The sequence below is a fragment of the Leopardus geoffroyi genome, chromosome C2, assembly GCF_018350155.1.
Source record: "Leopardus geoffroyi isolate Oge1 chromosome C2, O.geoffroyi_Oge1_pat1.0, whole genome shotgun sequence".
NCBI classification, from domain to species: Eukaryota; Metazoa; Chordata; class Mammalia; order Carnivora; family Felidae; genus Leopardus; species Leopardus geoffroyi.
Genome location: NC_059333.1, coordinates 95,955,684 through 95,979,636, shown reverse-complemented (window position 1 = coordinate 95,979,636; position 23,953 = coordinate 95,955,684). Strand labels below are relative to the sequence as shown.

The 23,953-nt window shown below is 37.1% G+C and overlaps 1 protein-coding gene across 1 annotated transcript in view; it reads left to right on the top strand.

Annotated features, from left to right (window-relative positions):
* Positions 1-23,953, top strand: part of PRKCI (protein kinase C iota) — a 69,355-nt gene that overhangs the window by 22,665 nt on the left and 22,737 nt on the right. The window contains exons 3-7 of the mRNA XM_045503013.1: positions 12,280-12,369; positions 14,241-14,291; positions 17,532-17,617; positions 19,196-19,336; positions 22,806-22,860. Of these exons, the coding sequence (XP_045358969.1) occupies positions 12,280-12,369; positions 14,241-14,291; positions 17,532-17,617; positions 19,196-19,336; positions 22,806-22,860 (423 nt within the window). The remainder of the gene's footprint in view (positions 1-12,279; positions 12,370-14,240; positions 14,292-17,531; positions 17,618-19,195; positions 19,337-22,805; positions 22,861-23,953) is intronic.

The window sequence follows — 23,953 nt, the reverse complement described above, 5'->3', positions numbered from 1 at the left end:
TTATAGGGTGAATTGCCTAGAACTGACGTCTAAAAATATTGTACCTTTTGTTATATTTTTCAGCAATAGCATATGTAAGTTATTTACAGCCTGTAAAAGACTATGTGAGGGAAAAAATAGATGATTTGCAGAGAGTGGGAGAGGATATAATTTGGATGTAGTTCTTTGTTTTTTTTATTAAAATTTTTTTTAATGTTTGTTTATTTTTGAGAGAGAGACAGAGTATGAGTGGGGTAGGAGCAGAGAGAGAGAGGGAGACACAGAATCCGAAGCAGGCTCTAGGCTCTGAACTGTCAGCACAGAGCCCGATGCAAGGCCTGTACTCAAGAACCGTGAGATCATGACCTGAGCTGAAGTCAGACGCTTGCCTACTGAGCGACCCAGGCACCCCTGGATGTAGTTCTTTAATTCATGTTACTGTTGGGTTCAGTAGGTGAGATTCATGGAAATTTGAAATGCAGGTAAGCATTCTTTGACGTAAAGAGTATATGTGGAGTGTTTCTGAATCTGCGAGGTTAAACGATTAAATCTGATGTGTTCATAGGGTGGACAATTGAATGTCAAGATGTAACAAAACCATACTTAGGATGGAAGGAAACATTTCATATGATATTTTACAAACATCTTTTTAAAAATTTTTTAATGTTTATTTTTTGAGAGAGAGAGAAAGAGAGAGAGAGAGAGACAGAGTGCAAGTAGGGAAGGGGCAGAGAGAGAGGGAGACAGAATCTGAAATAGGCTCCAAGCTTTGAGCCTTCAGCACAGAGCCCAGTGAGGGGCTCAAACCCACAAACCACGAGATCATGACCTGAGCTGAAGTTGGATGCTCAACTGACTGAGCCACCCACGCGCCCTGATATTTGCCAAACATCCTTCATCTGATTTTCTTTTAGCTGGTGTGTTAGGAGCTTCATACTTTTTCTCTGCCACCCCACATTGTATATTGACACTGTATATTAAGTGGCAAACATGTCAGAAGGAACAGTGAGGAGAAAACTTTCTGACTGAATGTATGTTCAGTGTGATGTCAGTTACCTAGGTAGCAGTATTATGGATCCAAACCTGAAAATTAAAAAATGAAAATTGACATCAATAAGAAAAAAATCTACATACTCCTTGAGCAGATCTTGCCTTGTAATTGGTATTTTCCTTTCGCTTAGAGAACTTCTTTTAACATTTTCTATAGTAGAGGTTTGCTTTTGATTTATTCTTTCCTCTTTTTCATGTCCTTATTTTCACCTTTATTTTATTTTATTTATTTTTTTTTTAATTTTTTTTTTTCAACGTTTATTTATTTTTGGGACAGAGAGAGACAGAGCATGAATGGGGGAGGGGCAGAGAGAGAGGGAGACACAGAATCGGAAACAGGCTCCAGGCTCTGAGCCATCAGCCCAGAGCCCGACGCGGGGCTCGAACTCACGGACCGCAAGATCGTGACCTGGCTGAAGTCGGACGCTTAACCGACTGTGCCACCCAGGCGCCCCTTATTTTCACCTTTAAAAAATAGTTTTATTGAGGCATAACTGACACACAATAAATTGTACATGTTAATATTAAAAGTGTACAATTTGATGAGTTTTGACACTCAGGAAACCATCACCACAAGTGAGATGGAGACCATATCCGTTACCCCCAAGTGTTTCTGTATGCTTTGCAGTTCCTCACTCCTACCCATCCATCCCAAGCAACTACTGATTTGTTGGCTGTCACTGTTGATTAGTTTGCGTTTTCTAGAGTTTTACAGGAATGGAATCATACAGTATGTACTTTTTTTTGTGGGGGCGGGGACTGGTCTGGCTTCTTTCATTTGGCAAAATTATTGATAATGTGTATTGTGTGTATCAGTAGTTCATTTCTTTTTATTGCTGAGTGGTATTCCATTATGTGGATCTACCACAGTTTATTTATGTGTTCTTCTGTTGATGGACATTGAGGTTGTTTCCAGTCTGGGGCTATTATGAATAAAACTTCTTGGCAATCATGTATAAGTCTTTGTATAGATATATTTTCTTTTCTCATGGGCATATGTCTAGAACTGGAATGAATGGCTGGATTATATGGTCAATAAATACCGTTTTTTAAAAATAATGTAGGAAAAGAAATATTTGAAAAAGAGATGAAGTGAGGTATTGTACCTCAGGCAGATTCTCGAGCTGATGATTTTTAGAGAGGAGTTTACATGGAAGTTGAGGGTCTGGAAATTGATACTGTTTTTTCTTTCTTTCTTTCTTTCTTTCTTCTTTCTTTCTTTCTTTCTTTCTTTCTTTCTTTCTTTCGAGAGCATGTGCACATGCAGGGGAGAGGCAGAGAGAGAGAATTCCAAGCACGCTCTGGGCTTCTGCCCCGAGCCCGATGCAGGGCTTGATCCCACAAACCACGAGATCATGACCTGGGCTGAAATCAAGAGTCGGACCCTTAACCGGCTGAGCCACCCAGGTGTCCCTGTGAATTGATACCTTTTAAAAACTGTCTCTGCCTGGTCATCATTGGAAAGTCTTCCTACACTCCCAGGGGTAGAGTACGCCACACAGAAGACAGCTAGATGACTTAGAGAAGTACTCAACTATTTCTTTTAGTTCTGGCCTCTGCCCCAGCTCTGTGCTTTAGGTGTTCTGCCTGGTAAACTCTGGCTGCTGCCACTTATATAGCAGGCTGTGTGGATGCCTGACAGGCAGAGGGATCAAATGGGGGCCCACGCAGGAGAAATCCCTTGCAGTGGTAGGATGGAGATGAGTTAAAAGGCGAGGCAAGCAAGAGTGGCCGTATGAGCCTGATAAGGCACCAGGACTCCCAAACTTGTGCTTTGTTCTATGGCGAGGTCTGGCCTTCTTGTTGGCATTTCCATCTCTGATTACATTGTCTTCCTTCCCTTTCTAAGGGACAACTACTACCATAGGTTAAGTTTATAATCAAACTTTTCTCACCCATATCCCTTCATCCCCAGGGAACCACTAATATGCTTTCTGTCACTATTCTATATATATAAATAACAAAGTAGTGCTTTTATGTGCTATTCAATTAATATAAATGGCATTATTCTGAAGCACATGTTCTGAAACTGCCTTCTTTCGCTGGGCATTGTCTTGTCTCTATGCACATTATTCATGCGCATAGAGAACTAGTGTACTTCTTTTTTTTTAATTCTTTTTTTATTGTGGTAAAATATACCTAACATAAAATTTTAACCTTTTTTTAAGTGTACAACTCAGTGATCTTAAGCATATTCATAATTTTATGTAAACATCCCCACTACCCTCTTCCAGAATTTTTTTTTATCATCCCAAACAAACTCTATACCTATTAACTCCCCCCACTTTCCCCCTCCTCACATGCCTTTCTTATACTTTCTGTCTCTATACATTTGCCTTTCTGTTCCTATGAATTTCTACTATGAACTTGTCTTTAGGTCACCTTTGTTTTTGAAAGATAGTTTTGCTGAGCAAATAATTCCAGGTTAGCAAATTTGTTTTTGCATTTTGTGCACCGTCTTCTAGCTTGTATTGTCTCTGATGCAAATCTGTGGTCAGTGGCCTTTGTTTTCTATGTAATGTGTCTCTTGGGCTGCCTTTAAGATTTTTCTCTTTATTGTTGGTTTTAAGCAGTTTGATAACGACGGGCCTTAGTTCACTTTTATTCATGTTTTGTGTCTTAAGATTTATTGAGCTTCTTGGATCCGTGGGTTTTTATGGTTTTCATCAAATTTGGAAACATTTTGGCCATTAGCTTTTCAAATTTTTTTTCTGTCACCACATCCCTTTAGGGGACTGTGGTTAACATGAATATTAGGCCTCTTAAGGTGTCATAAAGCTCACTAATGTTCTGTTCATTTTTTTTCCCCCCAGTCTTTTTGTCTGCATTTCATTTTGGGTAGTTTTATTGCTTGTATTTAAGTTCACCAGTTTTTTCTTCTGCAATGTGTAATCTGCCATTAATCCCATCTAGTATAGTTTTCATTTCAGACGTTATAGCTTTTATTTCTAAATGTTCAGCTTGGGCCTTTTAAAATATCTTCCATCTTTACTTAACATGCCCAATACCTCCAGCTTCTTGAGCATATATTGGATATAATTATACTAACTTTCAGTAACCATTTCTATAAATTTCTTTCATCTGTCAATTCAGGGTTAATTTCGGTTGATGGATGTTTCTCCTGTTGTAGGTCATATTTTCCTGCTTCTTCACATGCCTGGGTATATTTTATTGGATCCAAGACAATGTGACTTTTGCATTATTGGGTATTGGATATATTTGTAGTTTTATAAATATTTTTGAGTTTTGTTCAGTATACATTTAAGTTACAGCTGATCCTTTGTTGCTTATTTCCAGTATCTTGAACCGTTTTTTTTTCACTTGTTTTGTATAGTTTTTTTGTGTTTTAGGTAGAGGGTTAAATCAGTTCTTGTTACTTCATCGTCTCCAGAAGTGGAAGTTGAAGATGGGCAGCTTGATAGGATGGCATATGCTTCTGTAACCACTGATTTCTGCCTCCTAGAAAAAAAGGAAGAAACCAGAAATCCATTACTGTTGTGATTGGGCCTAATATTGAAAGGATGACCACCTAAACACTGTAGCATTCTTGAAAAATTTTTGCAAATCTATATTTTAAGCAACACAACCCTTCAAAGCAGGGAATACATGGACTTTCACGAGTGGTATGTAGTATTCTGAACCCAGTATCCAGAGGTGGAATGGCAGCAGAAAGAAGGTCCGGTGGGAACAGAATGAGTCTAAATCTATGGCAGACTCAAACATCAGGGAGAGGAGTGTTGTGATGCTATCTCAGGCAAATGTTAAGGGTGGCCAACCTTGGTTTTATGCTGTGTAGATTCTTTCAAGTGTGGGGCACTGAACTGAGTCATATGCTGAGATACCTAACATAACTATGTTTTAAGTTCTGCATCTTGTCAGGTTATTTTGTAAATAATTGAACCTTGCATATTTATTAAATACTTGAGGTCCAGTGCCCTAATTTGGTTCTTTCTATAGGTGAAAAGAACATGTAGATGCATTGAAAAAAAGACTTGATCTGCTGGTTATAATATACAGATTTTATTACCTTGAAATTCGTTGATCTGAGCAGATCTCATTCTGGCTGTATGCCGGTTTTAGGATATGAATATGTACTTTAGTAATAGAGTAGGCTTTCAGAAATAGCTTTTCCTCCGGTCTTTTCTTTCATGATGATTCTTCACGGAATGTTTTGCTTCTGAGTTATGTGCCCTGCTTTATCAGGCATTAAACAGTTGGCCCAAAAAGGTAATACTTGAACCACAGACATTCAGTCCAATAAAAATAAAATAGATTTGGATATACATAATATCAATAATTAACTCCTATTTTCACACTTCCTTGTAATTATTCAAAAGTGTCGATCTCTAGGTAAATACTGCATACAGGTACTTTACATGGTCTAGGTTTCAACGGACAGCAGGCAGGTATCGGTCTGGCAAAAAGACAATGTCTAGCAGGAGGAAAAGATTGAGTTTTTTAAAACATGGTTATAATGATACTTTATTTTAATTTTTAATTTTTTGTTTTTTAGAGAGAGCATGTACAAGAGTAGAAGGGACAAAGGGAGAGGGAGAGAGAATCTCAGGCAGGCTCCATGGCCAGCGCAGAGCCCAATGGCGGGGCTCAGTCCCACAACCCTGAGATCGTGACCTAAGTCAAAATCAAGAGTTAGACGCCCAACTGACCGAGATGCCCAGGCGCCCCTGGTTATAATGATACTTTTAACAATAGTTAATTCCATTCATGGAATTTAATCAAAGTGCAATAATAAAAGTCACATGTATAATGGACCAAGCGTACTATGAGTTAACTTTAAAAATATGATCTTTAGTTTTCCCATCATCCTCACAATATAGGTAATGGCCCTCTGTAGAGAGATAAATATATATACACACATCTGTATACATATGAATGACATACATATATTTCTTATTGTTTAAACACAATCTGAGGTGAGCCTAAATGTATTTAAAATGTATTTAGTTTCCTCACCTGGGGAGTTGTAAATGAAGTGTTAATTAAATTTCAGACTCCTATCTCTAGGATTCTTTGAATATTTCATTATTTAGAATTAATTTAGTCAACTGGCTTATTTGTCTAACTGAAGGAATAATTTACACACTTTTTGATGTGTGAAATTCTCATTATTTTTATACTGCTTTTTTATTTTTGGCTTACACTTAAATCTACTTCTGTAGAAACAACAGTTTTTTTAAAGCAATGTCAAAAATGAAATGTAATTATATTGACTTTCACTTTCATAAATGTGGCAAAATGGGAGAAATTTGCGTACTAAAAAAGTGAGTCTGTGTGTTTATTTCTTTGAGGCAAGCAAAGACAGACTTTGTTTTTGGACTAGACTGTTACTTTGTTATCAGACTCACTTTTATAAAAATGCTGCAGTAAACATTTTTTTCTAAAACAGTTGCACTGAGATATAATTTATTACTTAAAGTGTATAATTCAGTGGTTTTTAGTATATTCACAGAGTTGTGCAACCATCACTGTGATCAATTTCAAAACATTTTGTCACCCAAAACATAAACCCCGTGGTCATTAACATTCACTACCTATTTCCCTCTAGGTTCTTTACCCTCCACAGCCCTTAGATCAAGGTAACCACTAATCTACTTCGTGTTTCTATACACTTGCCTAATTTAGACATGTCATATCCATAGTTACTCAATTTTGATGGACATTTGGGTTTTTTTTTCACTTTTTGGCTGTTATAACTGGAGTGAACATTTGGTTTCCACTTTTTGTGTGGGCATAGGTTTTCATTTCTCTTTGATACCTACCAAGACTGGAACTGCTAAGTCATCTGATAACTATGTTCCATCTTCTAAGGAGCCCCCATTGTGTTGGCTGAAGTGGCAGCACCATTTTACATTCCCACCAGTAGCATATGAGGATTGATCCCAGTTTCTCTGCATCCTCACCAGTACTTGTTATTGTCAGTATATTGAGCGCTGATCCAAAAATGGTTTATCTGTGTAACATGGTTGGGTCATTTTGACCTCGCTGTTTTTCATCTAGCCACTTGAAGACACCTATAACACCAAGTTATAAAGTGAGCAAATGAGAGCACCGATCTTTCTTTTATGTAGATAATACTCAAACCAGAAAGTGTATTGGAAGAAAAGATTTCATCCGTAGTCACAATGTAAATTTTGTTTTTAAATTTAGGAATAAACTTTCATTTTTTTTTTTAATGTTTATTTATTTGAACCTGAAGCAGGCTCTAGGCTCTGAGCTGCCAGCACGGACGTGGGTGTCAAACCCATGAACTGTGAGATCATGACCTAAGCCGCCGTGGGACGCTTAACCGACTGAAGGTTCAGTCTAGGAATAAACTTTAAAGAAATGTGTAGAAACCATATAAAGAAAACTGAAACAGAAACAACTGGATGCCATAAGCAAAACTGTGGATGAATGGGGTGAGGAAGAAACATCATGTAAGATGAGAGCTCCCTACAGATCAATCTGTAAAGAGCACGACCCCCCCAAAAAATTTCTATTCTTTTTTTTTTCATTTATTTTTTATTTTTTATTTTTTTATCTTTTATTTATTTTTGAGACAGAGAGAGACAGAGCATGAACGGGGGAGGGTCAGAGAGAGGGAGACACAGAATCTGAAACAGGCTCCAGGCTCTGAGCTGTCAGCACAGAGCCCGATGTGGGGCTCGAACTCACAGACCGCGAGATCATGACCTGAGCCGAAGTCGGCCGCCCAACCGACTGAGCCACCCCCCAAAAAATTTCTAATAGGGTGTTTTTAAAACTGACAATTTTATCTGGAAAAATAAACAGGAAAATTCTGGCAAAGGAAATGTAAAGAGGGAAGATTTTTCCTAATTTTGTATGTCAAAAAATACCATAATCACATATATAAGAGTAGTAACAACTGACAGAAAATGTTTGTAGCATTTACAGAGGATTGTTATCTCTAATATAAAATAATTAGGTCAAAAAGAAATAGATGAAAAATCTACTTAAGGGGGTCTAGATAGCTAATTCATGAATGACAAAAAAACAGGGGGTGCCTGGGTGGCTCAGTCATTTAAGTGTCCTTCTTTGCCTCAGGTCATGATCTCACGGCTCTTCCGTTCGGGCCCATGTTGGGCTCTGTGCTAAAAGCTCAGAGCCTGGAGCCTGCTTCGGATTCTGTGTCTCCATCTTTTTCTGCCCCTTCCCCACCTCCCCCCCACACTCACACTCTGTCTCTCTCTCTCAAAATTAAATAAACATTAAAAAAATTTATAAATGACAAAACTCAGAAATTACTAACAATTAACGAAACAAAGATTTTAAAAGAAGACATTTTCACCTGTCAGATTAGAAGATACTTAAAATTTAATGATTACTTGTAGGATCTTAGGATAGATACACTTAGTTGACTGCATTTATGATAGCCTTTTTGGAGTTACTGTCATTCCAAATTTTGGAATAATTGTCAAAATTTTAAATGCGCACACTTTAAACCAATCAATTATCATGAGAAGTATCATGAGAAGTTATTCAAACATAGGAAAAAATTCATTTCAAGAATATTTACTATTCACGAATAAAAAAGGACTGAAGTACTGATACATGTTACAACATGGATGAACCTTGAAAACATTCCAAGTGAGCAAAGACAGACATAAAAGACCACGTATTATGTGATTCCATTTATGAAATGTCCTGAAAAGGCAAATCTTAGATACTGAAAATAGATTAGTGGTTGCCTAGGTCTGGCAGCAGGAGGAGAGGGTGGGGGGGAAATGGGGACTGACTGCTAATGGGAAAGGAGCTTTTTTGAGGAGACAATGAAAATGTTCTAAAATTGATTGTATCGAGAGTTGACAGCTCTGTGAACAGACGACCATTATACACTTCAAATAGGTAAATTGAATGCTATGTGAATTGTATCTCAATAAGATAATTATTAAAAATTAGGTTATCTTTAGGCTTTTCATAAAATGTGAAATATTATCCTCTTTAGGTAAGGCTGTTCAGAAGAGGTGGCATTTATTTGTCCTGGGTCTTGTAAGATTCACAGGATTTCAGGATTCAAATTGAAAGATGGTAGTAAGGTGTTTGTTATATAACAAATCACCTCAAAGCCTAGTAGCTTTAAAAAACCCACCACTTTATTTATTTTTTTTTTAGTGATTTTTTTTTTTTTTTTTTTTTTGTGAGAGAGAGAGAAAGAAAGAGAAAGAATCTTAAGCAGGCTACATGCCCAGCACGGAGCCTGACACAGGGCTCGAACCCAGGAACTGTGACCTTGTTCCCTAAGCAGAAATCAGGAGTCAGATGCTTAACTGACTGAGCCACCAGGCGCCCCAGTCCCACCACTTTATTTTGTAATCTCTCACACTGGTCTCAGTTGACTGGCTGTGCTAGTCTCATATGAGGTCTCTCATGCAGTGGCAATCATATGGCAGCTGGGTCTGGAGTGACATGGAGGCTCATCTGGGATACTGCCTAGTTGGTTCTCCCTCTCTGTGTAACCTCATCACAATGAGGTGGTGTCTTGTTGATTTTCTTAATGATGAGTGATACTGAACATCTTTTCATGTGCTCATTGACCCAAATTTGTGTATCTTCTTTGGAGAAATGGTCATTTGTTTTTTCCTTGCCTTGCTTTTGGTGTCACGGCCAAGAAATCATTGCCAAATCCAGTGTCATAAAGCTTTCTCCCTATGTTTTCTTCCATGAGTTTTGTACTTTTCACTCTTGCATTTAAATCTTTGATCAGGTTTGAGTTAATTTTTGTTAATGGTGTAAGATAGAAGTTCAACTTTATTCTTTTGCATACGGTCATGTTTGGATATTTTATTGTGAATTTTTGTTAGTTTTTATAGGTGTATAATGATATTGTGATCATATTAAGGAATTTTAATCTAGACTTATAAGGATTTGTTCACAATGCCATGGTGGAAGAGAATAAGTGAGTGGGTGTGTAGGGGGAAGCAAAATTTGGTAACATGTTTGAAGATTTCCAAAATGAAAAGTTAAAATAGAGTTGGTAAACCAGGGGGATGGTGTTTTAGAAACCTAGATGCAGTTCTATCCTATAGATGGTTAGTAGGGAACTTTGTTAGATGCTATAGAGAGATTAATTAGAATAAAGACAGAAAAGATGCTATTGGTTTTAGCAGCTCTTTTCATGACCTTGGATATAGCAGTTTTAGTAGAGTGTTTGGACTAAAACCTGATAGCAGAATTTTGAGAAATTCATGGAGGACAGGAACATGGAGAAAGGGTGGGGTCACTCTGAATATTAAGAAAAGTTATTTCTAAAAAATTTTTTAATGTTTATTTTTGAGAGAGAGACAGAGAGAGAGTGAGCACAAGCGGCAGGAGGGGCAGAGAGAGGAAGACACAGAATCTGAAGCAGGTCCCAGGCTCTGAGCTGTCAGCACAGAGCCTGACGCGGGGCTCGAATTCCTGAACCACAAGATCATGACCTGAGCTGAACTCAGACGCTTAACCGACTGAGTCACCCAGGCACCTCAAGAAAAGTTACTTCCAGAGGTGCCTGGGCGGCTCAGTCGGTTAAGCATCTGAGTCTTGATTTCGGCGCAGTCATGATCTCACAGCCTGTGAGATGGAGCCCTGCATCATACTCTGTGCTGACAATGCAGAGCCTGCTTGGGATTCTCCCCCTCTCTCTGCCCCTCTCCTGCTTCCGTGCGCATGTGCTCGCTCTCTCGCTCTCTCAAAGTAAATACATTTTAGGGGCGCCTGGGTGGCTCAGTCGGTTAAGCGCCCGACTTCAGCTCAGGTCACGATCTCGCGGTCCGTGAGTTCGAGCCCCGCGTCGGGCTCTGGGCTGATGGCTCAGAGCCTGGAGCCTGCTTCCCATTCTGTGTCTCCCTCTCTCTCTGCTCCTCCCCCGTTCATGCTGTGTCTCCTCTGTCTCAAAAATAAATAAACGTTAAAATAAATAAATAAATAAATAAATTTTAAAAGGTTGCTTCTAATAAATCTAAAATATTGTAAACCCATGATTTAAAAAGTACAAAAGAAAAGTAAGAAGTCAAAGATCAAAAGCCCTACCCTATATTTTTCCCCTTCTTCTCACCCACCCCCTCCAGGTTCAGTCTAGGGTTTGCTCTTGAGGGTGTGGCTACAATGGAATGGCAACCCGAGTGTGAGGGAGATTGTTGAGAGGGAGACTCAAACATGCCTGTGCCTGAGAAGAGCTAGTTAGTGGAAGGAAAGAAAAAATGCAAATGGAACTGAAAGGGCTAATGGGATAAGGCCCAGAGGAAGGTGAAAGGAAGAGATTCCGTAAGGGAATCGCCAAGTTGGAGAAAGGTACAGAGGCACTCATTTCTTTGAGACCGGAGGAAAGGAGATGGCTTCATTTTTCTCTCATGAGTAATAGACATAGTTCTCTACTGAGAGTGACTGAGGTTTGGATAGGGCCGGTGGCATCTTGTGTGTGGTAACATTTGGTGTGACCACAGGAATGAGCAGAAGCATTGCAGTGTGGAGGACCCAGCTCGGGCCCCAACTGGGATCTAATTACTTTTTCATTGAGGAATGCCATCATCCAGGGAGATGTGCCATCTCAATCTTTGCCAGGGTGACTCAGTTCTTTGGCTGGTTGACTAGGAAGGTGTTTCTTCCTTAGTCTTTCTGTGTGTCCGTTTACTAAAATGATGCGTTTACATTTAAAAGCAGCTCAGATTGGACTGCTGTTCAGTCCAGAGTACTTTAGTAGCTGTGCTTCCTTTCTGTGAGCCTCTTGAGCAGGCTCTCAGGTGAAGGAAAAATTTGGCAGAATGATTACATGGAGACCTCTAACCAACCATATTGTGGCAGTGAAACTACTTTCACTTCCTCCTCTAGAGAGACAGGTAACAGAAAACTTGTCCCTGGCAGTTAGTCATACTGTAGTGACAATCCAAATGTGGTCGGGGTAGATTGTGTTTGCTATATTTTGCATATACTTTATATGTTATTGAGAATTAAATGGCTTATATGTATCAAATTTGGTATCTATGAATTTCATGTAATATTTTTGGGAAATAGAAATGGAAGTTATGTAGCTACTTTAGAGAATAGAATTGGCTAAAATTTTAAGTATCTAAAGACTTGTCCTTGTCAAATATTACTTTGTGTATATATGTAATTGTTTTTCCTCAAGATTTTATGTAATGGAAATTATGTTTTTGCTCAAGATTTTATGTAATGGAAATTGTTTACTAAACATCACATTTTAGAGGATTTAAAAAGTGAGCTTTGCTTTACTTTACTTTTTATATTTTTTAGGAGACCCGTGTACAGTATCATCTCAGTTGGAGTTAGAAGAAGCCTTTAGGCTTTATGAGCTAAACAAGGATTCTGAACTCCTGATTCATGGTAAAGGAGTAGTCATTTCTTACTCTTCTAGAGCTGTATTTTTTTTTTTAATAACCCTGTATTCTTGTCCATTTTAAAACATCATCATGATGTCATTTGCTTAATCTCTATCCCTCATTGCTATGTAATTGTTCAGATTTAGTCTCTCAAATGCTAGAGAAAATAAAATCACCTTATAATCTTGGGAAATTTTGTTATTTGGGTTTGCCTTCTTGGATATTACACTGAATATCTTTCAGTTTTTCACAGCAAAGTGTAGGATAGAATTTAAAATTGAGTGCCCACTGGAATTCTCCTAAGTCATTCCCTTGCAGTTTTGTAACGTGTGCAAATAATGATCTCCAAAGAGAAGGTATCTTAAATGTCCTTTCTTTTATTTGAAGGTTAACAGTGAAACTATTTACATAGTTTTAGAGATTACGTAGTTTTCTGCAAGCCTGCAAGTCGGATTGTGGTACAGAAGAAGAGATGAAACTCAGCCATCATGTAACTGGTGCACTGTAGACCTAGTTATAGAATCTAGGTCTTCTGGTTCCAAATCTATGTTCTTTTCATTCTACTGTGCTACCCCTCAAATTTTTTATGCACTGTAGAACCCACTTAATATGGCACATTTAATTGCAATTCGTTGGCAATATTTCATGAAACATTTTTAGGAGCTTTTGGAGACCAGACCTAGGGAGCTCTTTAAAACTCAAAACAAACATGAATCTCTCATAAGTATAATGAGTCAACACCTTGTTATTATTCCCATATACTTTTCTTTACAGTGTGTTTTTCAAAAGTGAGTAGTTTGATATTCTTCTGTGTTCAGAATTTGACATCGTGACTTCCAAAGGGATCCATAGTCTAATTTGTTGAGATCCTAGCAGAATTTTAGTAAGTCATCCATTTTGGGGGTCATCTCTTTTTAGAATAAAACTGCAGTGAGTGTTTAAAGAAGTGACTGATCAATAGTATTAAATAGTTTAAGTTTTGTTTTGTTTTCTGAAAGAGCACGCACAAGCAGGGGAGGGGCAATGAGAGAGGGGGAGAGAGAATCTTAAGCAGGCTCCACATGCAGCACAGAGTCCGACACAGGGTTCGATCTCATGACCGTGAGATCATGACCTGAGCTGAAATCAAGAGTCAGACGCTTAGCCAACTGAGCCACCCAGGCACCCCACTTTTGTTATTTTTACCCTATATCACATATCTGTTTTTAGAAATTGGCTTATATTTCAACTTTTAAGAATATGTTAGCAACTGTGCTTCCCATACTCTATATTCTTTATTAAGCCATGTCCTTCTGTACATCACAGACTACAGCTGGTTGTCTAGTTCATAAATATGCTATGTCTTTATATTCTGTCTCTTTATAAAAATGGCCTGAATTATCATGTTTATAAATTTACAGTTCATGAGATAAAACTTATATTTTGTTGGATTTGGGTACATGTTAATCTTGTGAACTTATTCTTAAATGTAGTGTACATCTTTTAAAAACTGTAATGGTTTATGTTCATATTTGTATACATTTTTGTAATTTAATTTTAATTCTTGTAGCAAACTTTACACTACAACAGAGATTTAAGGAAATAGTTAATTTCTCTAAGGACAAAATAATCAATTAGTAATGTTAACAGGGAGTAGAATGAATAATTTGAGCTTCTAATGCATTTGTTTTTGGATGTTCACTTTCATGAAAACTTCTTCATATAGCCTTGGTAAAATGGATCCCTTGAAAAAATATTGACCATATGCTACGTATCTTATGTCAAGAGAGGGTAAGGTTGAAATTTGGGTCAACGTTTTTGATATTAGAATTTGACATTCTATGTAATTTGTGTGTTTTAAATATGCTGTATTAATTTTAGTTTATTTTCTTTCAGTCTTCCCTTGTGTACCAGAACGTCCTGGAATGCCCTGTCCAGGAGAAGATAGTGAGTGTGTATATATACTTCATATTTTTGAGAATAGAGTTATTTATGGTACAGTGGCACAAGTGAAAAGAAATCAGAAATAGAACTTTTAGTCCGTTTGATTTCCTTTCCATTCTTCAGTCTAATTTAGTATATCTTAGCAACTGCCTAAACTCTACTTTTGCCAGATCACAATCAGGCAGTTCTTAGTTACAAGTTACTGACATAAGTGTCTGTTGCATGTTTGAAGAGAAAATTAAGTTAATTTTAAGTCATGTTTCATCCTGGTTTTTAATTTTTGAAATTTTCAAACTTGTGGAGAAGTTGAAACATTGAAAACAAAGATGCAAAGATATCTTTTGCCTCCATTCACTAATTTTTAGCATTTTCTATGTTTCCTGTATGTCTGCATCTGTATGTGTTCACACATAGGCAAAGGTGTATATACATAAGAAACATGCTTGTTTTATTTTTATTTTTTTGGTGTACCATTTGAAAGTAACAAGATGCTTCATCTCTGAATACTTGAGCTTGTGTAGTTAGAAATTGTTAGGGATTTTCTTTTGAATGTCCAAGCTGATGGTTCCCATTAGTGAGAGGAATTGAAAGTTTGTATATATACACACTTATATACAGTCAGTAGTTATTGCCTTTGATATCCAGTGTAATGTATTATTACTTGTGGATACTACTCATTTTCATTTGTGGTTTCTGCACATATCCATGACTTTAGAGAGAAACGTAGTAAATGTTTTCCTTTGAATTAAATGAAAGAGTTCTAAACTTTCAGCTCTGTGACTCTTCATGCAACCTGGTGAGAAGGAAAAATTAAACAGCTATGAGTGTTTGTATACAGAGTTGATTGGGGGCCGTGTAATATATATAGGAAGATGGAGAAATATAAGGAAGTAGGTAGAGCCTTGAAGCTCTAGTGAAAAATTTAGGTTTGGGTTCAGCTGAGAATATTTTGCTGGAGTTCCAGTGGTGGATGGACCAAAGCCAGTGTAGGCTGCCTTTACACAGCTGTTGGAGAGGCAGCTATGTTCTTTTTTTTTTTTTTTTTTTTTTTTAATTTTTTTTTTTCAACGTTTATTTATTTTTGGGACAGAGAGAGACAGAGCATGAACGGGGGAGGGGCAGAGAGAGAGGGAGACACAGAACCGGAAACAGGCTCCAGGCTCTGAGCCATCAGCCCAGAGCCCGACGTGGGGCTCGAACTCACGGACTGCGAGATCGTGACCTGGCTGAAGTCGGATGCTTAACCGACTGCTCCACCCAGGCGCCCCGAGGCAGCTATGTTCTTTGTCCGGGCTGCATTTTTGAAAGACTTGCCACTGTAGCAGGTCTTGGTTCCAGAGTCCCATCTCCAAATCGATCATGGGTCTATAGCACACTTTCCAGATAAAGTAATAATTTCCTAACTTTTCACTATATTTCATGCTCATATTCACTCTTTAAAATTTGCTGGTGGGGATTTGATACCACTGCTCCCCCAGTATAATAAATGTTACTAAACTAGAGCATGGAGGAAGATTAATCACTATTAATATGGTCTCTTGGCTCTTTTAATTCCTTGGCAACATTAATATGCTTAAATTTAAGGTATATCGAGTTGTAGTTTCATGAAAGCTTCTGAAGATATTTCAGGTTAAGATACTGTTAACGGAAACTTTCTGCTTTGGTTACTCCTAACAGAATAGATAAATAAAAATTAAAGCATTTATATTTAGGGTTCTGTATTATGCCATCTTTAGATTTCTAATTTAGAGCATTTCAACTGGTCTGTTTTATCTTAATTTTAAATTCAGTGCTACATTTGCTTTAAAATATGAGTTTAAAAACCTAATGGAATCTTTCCACAGTATTAACTATCACTATGGAATATTACTATTAATGACTAATAGACAATGTATATAATAGTGATGAATTTAACCAAAATTACACAGGTAGATTAGATTTGATCTTTTGGAACCTCTTAATTTGTTTAGAAAAAGTATTACTGTAAAAACTATTGGGTTAAAGATTATTGGAGGAGCACCTGGGTGGTTGAGTCAGTAAAGCATTCGACTTGGGCTCAGGTCATGATCTCACAGTCTGAGTTCGAGTCCTGCATCGGGCTCTATGCTGACAGCTCAGAGCTTGGAGCCTGCTTCAGATTGTCTCCCTCTTTCTCTGCCCCTCCCCCACTCACACTCTGTCTCTCTCTCAAAAAATGAACATTAAAAAAGTGAAAAAAAAAAGATTATTGGAGAAGATAATATTCCTGTAATTGCAAAATGTCCCTTATAGAACACCTACGAAAAGTAAAATGTACGTTTACAATGAAGAAAACTAGGAATCACTGCCTTTAACGGAGTGACTGAAACACTAGTAAGTGGGAGTCAGCAATCTGACATTTGTCTATCCCGTAATGTGATACAATAAGCAACACATATCGCCTATGTATTATTTTTGCCAAGAGTATTTAATACTGATTCTAATGAGGAAACAGACAAATCCAGAATGTGGGGCATAACGTAAGACAACTGGACCCTGTTAAAAAAAAAAAAAAGTCAACATCACGAAGACTCAACAACAAATACGGCACTGTGAATATTTCAGCATCCATTAAAGAGACAAAAAAGGTATAGCAACCAAATGCAATGCTTAAATCTTGATTGGATCCTGGAGAGAAAAAGAAAGCTATGACATACACTCCGAGGACAAATAGGGGAATTTGCCTATGAGCTGTATGTTAGGTGACGATTGAATTAATGTTGATTTTCTCAATCATGGTAACGGTATTGTGCCTAAGCAGAATTAGAGGGAACGTCCTTAATCTAAGGCAGTGGATATTTAGGTGTTTAAGGGTGAAGTGGTATGTCTGCAACTTACTTTTAAATGATTCCAAGAAAAAAAGCAGGTGTAAAGGACAGAAAGCAAAGGTGGCATAATGTTAGTCATTGGTAAATCTGTGTGAAGGATGCAGGTGTTTCTTGTTCTGTTCTGTCGATTCTCTGTGGGCTTAAAATTTTTCAAAATAAAAGTTGCGGGGAAAATTAAAAAACACAAAAGCCCGAATGGTTATTTGAACACTTTTACTCCATGGGCTTTGTTTTCATTTAGTTCCTCGATGCATCTATTTTAGTTTTTCACTTTGTTTTTATCCAAATATTTTTTTTCTTGCAGTGAATATCATGAAAAAAATCACAGACTTAATTATGAAAAGACTTTACTCACACTTGCTCTTTTTTCTTTTTTTAACTTTTTATCTCTCTTCAGAATCCATCTACCGCAGAGGTGCACGCCGCTGGAGAAAGCTTTATTGTGCAAATGGCCACACTTTTCAAGCCAAGCGTTTTAACCGGGTAAACCATAGTTTTTTAAATGTTTGATAACTTGAGATATCTATTTTTTCCCTCACTACTGTAAAGTCTCGTTTTCCCTTTTAAAGGAGTAAATAGGGTGACAACATTCCCAGTTTGCCCGAGGGCAGTATCCCTGTTATCTCCAGGTAATTAAAAAAAAATTTTTTTTAATGTTTATTTATAATTTTTGAGAGAGAGACAGAGACAATGTGAGCAGGGGAGGGGCAGAGAGAGAGGGAGACACAGAATCTAAAGCAGGCTCCAGGCTCTGAGCTGTCAGCACAGAGCCCGATGCGGAGCTCGAACCCACGAACTGCAAGATCATGACCTGAGCCGAAGTCGGCGCTTAACCGACTGAGCCGCTCAGGCGCCCCTTGAGATAATTTTTAATAGCCTCTCCCTTCTTAAAACTGCTCCAGAGTGGATGATTAATTACGTGGTTATCCTAGCTAAAATAAAGTTGGCTTTTTATTTTGTTTATTTATTTTTAAGTTTTATTTATTTAGAGACAGAGAGAGAGCATGTGTGCATGTGTTTGTGGAGGAAGGGCTGAGAGAGAGGGAGACAGATTATTCCAAGCAGGCTCCATGCTGTCAGCACAGAGCCTGATGTGGGGCTTGATCCGATGAACCATGAGATCATCACCTGGGTCAAAATCAAGAGTCAGATTCTTAACCAACTGAGCCGCCCAGGTACCCCGAAAGTTGACTTTTTAAGTATAATTCCAAACATCCAGAAAATAAGCAAAGTTTATTTTGCAAACCAGTTAATGTTGTAATTTTAACTTTCAGTTTTGAATATAATTGCAAAACACTGACCTAGCTTTAACTATGTACCAGGTGCTTTTCCAAATGCTTGATGTATATTAACTCATTTAATCTTTACAACAACTTGTGAGATAGGTACTATATATTTCTATTTTATAGGTGAAAAAACTGAGGTATGGGGCAATTAAGAAACTTGCCCACGATGACACAGCTAGTAAGTGGCAGAGCCAAGGTTTGAAAGAAATTTCCAGTAGTCCATGTTTTCACTCCACTTGATAACTACAAATATATGGATCCCATTTCCATCATAAAACTAGTGTCATGTTCTTGATTCATTAATGTATAAATAAAAGCTACCACCTGAGGTTTACAAAAGTCCTTTTCTCAGTAGCACTAATATTTGAAAACCTTTGAAATAATTACTTTAGGTATTAATCTTTAAGAGAGCAGGGCTTTGCTTTGACTTCTGAACATTCTGGAAGGTTTATGTTTGCTTGGGAGTCCTTGCATAGCTTTTTCTGTCATATGGCTTTCAAGTTTAATTCACTTTTACTATTTTCAATACTCTGAATTTATGTGAAGACTAAAAATTCTTGAAGTTAGAAAACAACATGCTTGCAAATTTCACTCTTGCAAACAAAGCTCTCTTCTGTTTAATTTTCTTATTCTAGCTTTGGAAAAGTTATGTATGATGAAGGGAACTGAGTTAGAGAAGAAAGCCACTTATTTTCACTATTTTATGAGCAGAATGTTGGCAAATAATTACGACTGTCTTTTGGTTAATAAAATACTATTGAATTATTCTTTCCAGCGTGCCCACTGTGCTATCTGCACTGACCGAATATGGGGACTTGGACGCCAGGGATATAAGTGCATCAACTGCAAACTCCTGGTTCATAAGAAGTGCCACAAACTTGTCACAATTGAATGTGGGCGGCATTCTATGCCACCGGTAAGACACAGTTGTCTCTTTTTAATAGAGCATGCTCAGTAACACTACTAGAACAGAGGGCTAAAATACGGAGGTGCTAAGGAATCACAGTTTTAACAGTGTTGTTACAGAATGTAACTTTACAGTCCAGTTGACCTATGGTGAGTTTTGGAATTGTTACTACAGATTTGTAGTATATAGGTAACTTCTTTATTTAATTTGCTACAAAATCATCTGGTCTAAATTAGGAAGAGGTAGGGAAAACCATTTAAGAGACTCTTTTCTCTTCTTTAAGCCAAACTCATTAGTTTGTAGCTCCCGCTGTTCTGGAGCATCCACACCAAACAGAGATCAGGTAAGAAGAATCAGAGGCTTCATGTTTGCTATTTAAAGTATGAGATTACTAGGTAGAGAGTTTTTGAATTAAAAAGTTTTATTTTCACTTTTTATTTAAATATGCAATTAAAACATGTTGGTTATAGAATAAATAGAGAATACAAATGAATAAAGAGAAATTAGATACAAATCCCTCATGAGGGGCACCTGGGTGGCTCAGTTGGTTAAGCATCTGACTCATGATCTCATTCAGGTTTTGATCTCAGGATTGTGAGCTCAAGCCCTGCCTTGGGCTCTGCCTGGGGCATGAAGCCTACTGAAAAATTAAAAGTTGGGGCGCCTGGGTGGCGCAGTCGGTTAAGCGTCCGACTTCAGCTCAGGTCACGATCTCGCTGTCCGTGAGTTCGAGCCCCGCGTCAGGCTCTGGGCTGATGGCTCGGGGCCTGGAGCCTGTTTCCGATTCTGTGTCTCCCTCTCTCTCTGCCCCTCCCCCGTTCATGCTCTGTCTCTCTCTGTCCCAAAAATAAATAAACGTTGAAAAAAAAAAAAAAGTTAAATTAAAAAAATAAAAATAAAAATGCCCCATGAAATGTCCTATCTAAAGGTAATTGTCTTGGTGTATATTCTTCCAGACCTTTTTCTTTGCAGATTTATATGCATAAACATTAAAAATTTTTTCCATTATTCTATATGGATATAGAATAATCTATTAGAATAGATTATAAAATCTATATAGAATAATCTATATAGAATAATCTATAATCTAATAATTGTATTCATATAGAATAATGGAAAACTTTTAAATACATTTTAAGAGTAGATATAACAGTATAATGAACTTCCATATATCAATCATCCGGCTCCCATGGGTATCAACTCATGAGTGATATTATTTCAACTATACACCCCCCATAAGTGACCTGCTGTCATCCTATATAATTTTGAAACAAATCTAAAAGATAAGAACTCTTTTAAAAACTAACTGAAAAACAAATTCCTTATATCAAATACTCATCCAGGCAGTGTTCAAAATTTCAGTTGCCTCATAAATGTGAAAATTTTGTTTTTACAGTTTTCATTCTGAATTAGGATCCAACTGAAGTCCATATTTGCAGTTGATTGATATGTCCTAGATATTTTCTAACTTACTGATGCGTCCATCTCTTTCTCTCTTTTGCTTTTGTCTCCCTTAAAATTTAAATGTAGAAGAACTTATGTTGTCATTTAAAGTGTTGCAGAATTTCTCTCTTTGCTTCTCCATGGTTATGTTTAAAATGTTTCCCCATCTTTATTTTCTGTATGTTATAGTTGAACCTGTAATTAGATTCCGGGTTTTGGTTTCTGTGGGTTGTTTTGAGACTGCTTCATAGAAGGTGGGGTGTTTATCCATCAGAATGTGCATAATGTTTGATTTGGTCTCATTCTTTTACATACTTTTTAGCAAAAGTGAGATCATATATATACTGTTTTCAACCCATTTTTCTCACTTAACTATGTATTTTGGTCATCTTTCTATATCTGTCTGTCTATATCCTCATCAATTTTAGCATATTTTGTTATATGTCTGTATCATGATTTACTTAATGTGTTCCCTATGGTTGAACATTTGACTTGTTTCCTGAATTTCCCTGTAAAGAAAATCATAATGAACTTTCTGATAAATAAATCTTATTATTTCCTTAAGGATCCAGAAGTAGAATTACTGGCCTAAAGGATATGCATTTTTTTTTTTTTTTTTTATTTAAAAAAAATTTTTTTTTTCAACGTTTATTTATTTTTGGGACAGAGAGAGACAGAGCATGAATGGGGGAGGGGCAGAGAGAGAGGGAGACACAGAATCGGAAACAGGCTCCAGGCTCTGAGCCATCAGCCCAGAGCCCGACGCGGGGCTCGAACTCACGGGGCTGCGAGATCGTGACCTGGCTGAAGTCGGACGCTTAACCGACTGCGCCACCCAGGCGCCCCAGGATATGCATTTTTAAAGAGATCTGGAGACATCTTTCTAAATTGCCTTCTAGAATGAGTGTACCATGTTTATTCATAGTACCTTCTTTGGACGTTGTGAAAATAGGTTATTATTAGTGACTCTTGGCTATCAGAATTATTTAGCTTGTTCGTATAAGCTCAGGAATGGGTTTGTAGTTAGGGAGGTGAAAATCCCATCTTAAGAAAAAAAAACAAAGGCCAAAATTTGTGAACATAATTTATTTAGGGTACTGTTGATATTCTTGAGTATTCTTAGGTGATGGAATGACTTGTGTACATTTATAAATGTAGGAAGAAAGGGGTAGGATTAGTGATTATATTGATATTTTAGGATGGACGCTAAAACACAATGAAAAATCCAAAGGCCTGTCTTTAAGACAGCCTTAAAATTACAATGGTTTAGGGGAGCCTGGCAGGCTCAGTCAGTAGAGCAAGTGACTCTTGATTGAAATGAGTCCCATGTTGGGTGTAGAGATTACTTTAAAAAAAAAAAATCTAAAAAAAGAAACTATAACTGTATAACTTAATGTTCTTTCTCAAGTTTACCCTTTCTTGCTGGTATTCATTAAACCTGGATCCAAGATTAATGAATTAGTAGCACTTTAGTTTGAGTTAACATTTTTCCTGAGGTTATTGGCAGTTAGTGGGTTAAGTCAGTTTCTAGAAGATATGTCTTTTCCTTATTTGGATCATTGGCACTTTTGAGAATCTTCAGAAAAATGGGAAACCCATGAAATTTTAGGTTTATAGACCATTTTGAAGTCCATCTCTGGACTCAGCTAAGGAACGTATGTACTAATGACTTCTTTTGTTAGAGATGTAAAGTGAATGTATGGAGCTCAAAGGAAGAATAGTGTAGAAGAGAAACAGATGAGAGTATATAGAAGTTTAATTTGATTGCTAATTGATGGTCTGAAGTTAGTATTCTCTTTCTTCTGTTATCTGTAAAATGTGACTGTTACCTCATTCACAAGAATATTGCATGGTTTCATATAATAAAATTAAAGTAAATATAGTAAAAACAATTCTCACTTATTAAGTTATATTCTTTCAAGCTTAAATTTTAATATGCTGTGTCTCATCAAAATAATGTTGTTTCTGAATTAATAGAGGTATTGGGATTTAAAAAGAATCCACTAAATTACTATATCTTTGGAAATGTTTGTAGGAGCCAATGATGCCCATGGATCAGTCATCCATGCATTCAGACCATGCACAGACAGGTAAGAATCCCACTGATACTAACCATTGTTCATCAGCAAAGTATCATTTAAAGACTTCTTTAGGTAATTCTTTAACTTAAGTTTAAAAACATTTATGTTGTTGCCAAAAGAAGTTAGGTTACCATATTTTGCGGTGGTGGTATCAGTCACAATATTTAACATATACCTGTGGCATTTTAAGAAGACAACTATGTAAATTACAACAAATGACTCTAATTCAGGTGAATTTCTTCTGAGATCTTTTTAAAATTCAGCAAACCTAGTTTTTTCAGTAATGAAAACATACTGATATTGTGGGCCACGTTGACTTTGTTCAGGTGATCTGTTTTTATTAAAAGCTTTATTATCAGAAGTAGAAATTATGGGGGTGCCTGGGTGGCTCAGTCGGTTGAGCATCCGACTTCGGCTCAGGTCATGATATCACAGCTCATGAGTTCGAGCCCCGTGTCGGGCTCTGTGCTGACAGCTCGGAGCCTGGAGCCTGCTTCAGATTCTGTGTCCCCTTCTCTCTCTGCCTCTAACCCACTCGCATTCTGCCTGTCTCTCTGAAAAATAAATAAATAAACATAAAAAAAAAATTTAAGATGTAGAAATTATGTAAAAGATATAGAGATGTAGTATAGAAAATTCAAAAAAGATCATGTGAGTTCCAATGTCAAATAGATACAGAACCTTAAATATGTATCTGGGAAATTTGGAGAGCTGTTAACCAGGACAGAGCATACTGATCTCAGAAGAGTCAAGAAAAGGAAGATGAGGGAGTTTTTCTGGAAGGACAGAATACAGTCTCTTGTTCATGCAATCTGTGAAATGTGGATTTTTTTTTTTTTTTTTTTTTTTTTGCCCCAAGTAGTTCCAAGGAATAGAAATCTGTAGTCCAGTTTTTGAGTATGAAGAAAGTGAGGAGTAAAAACCAAAGGCCCCCTCTCTCTATGCCTTAGTCATACTAAAATAATTAAGGTTTATGGAGTCACCCTTGTAGAAGGAATTGATTAATTTGTGAAGAGGAGAAATATTTTTAAAAAAACAAAAATATTTGTTAAAATCAATACGTGGCTGTTAATTGGTTCTTGTTCTCTACTCTCATTAAAGA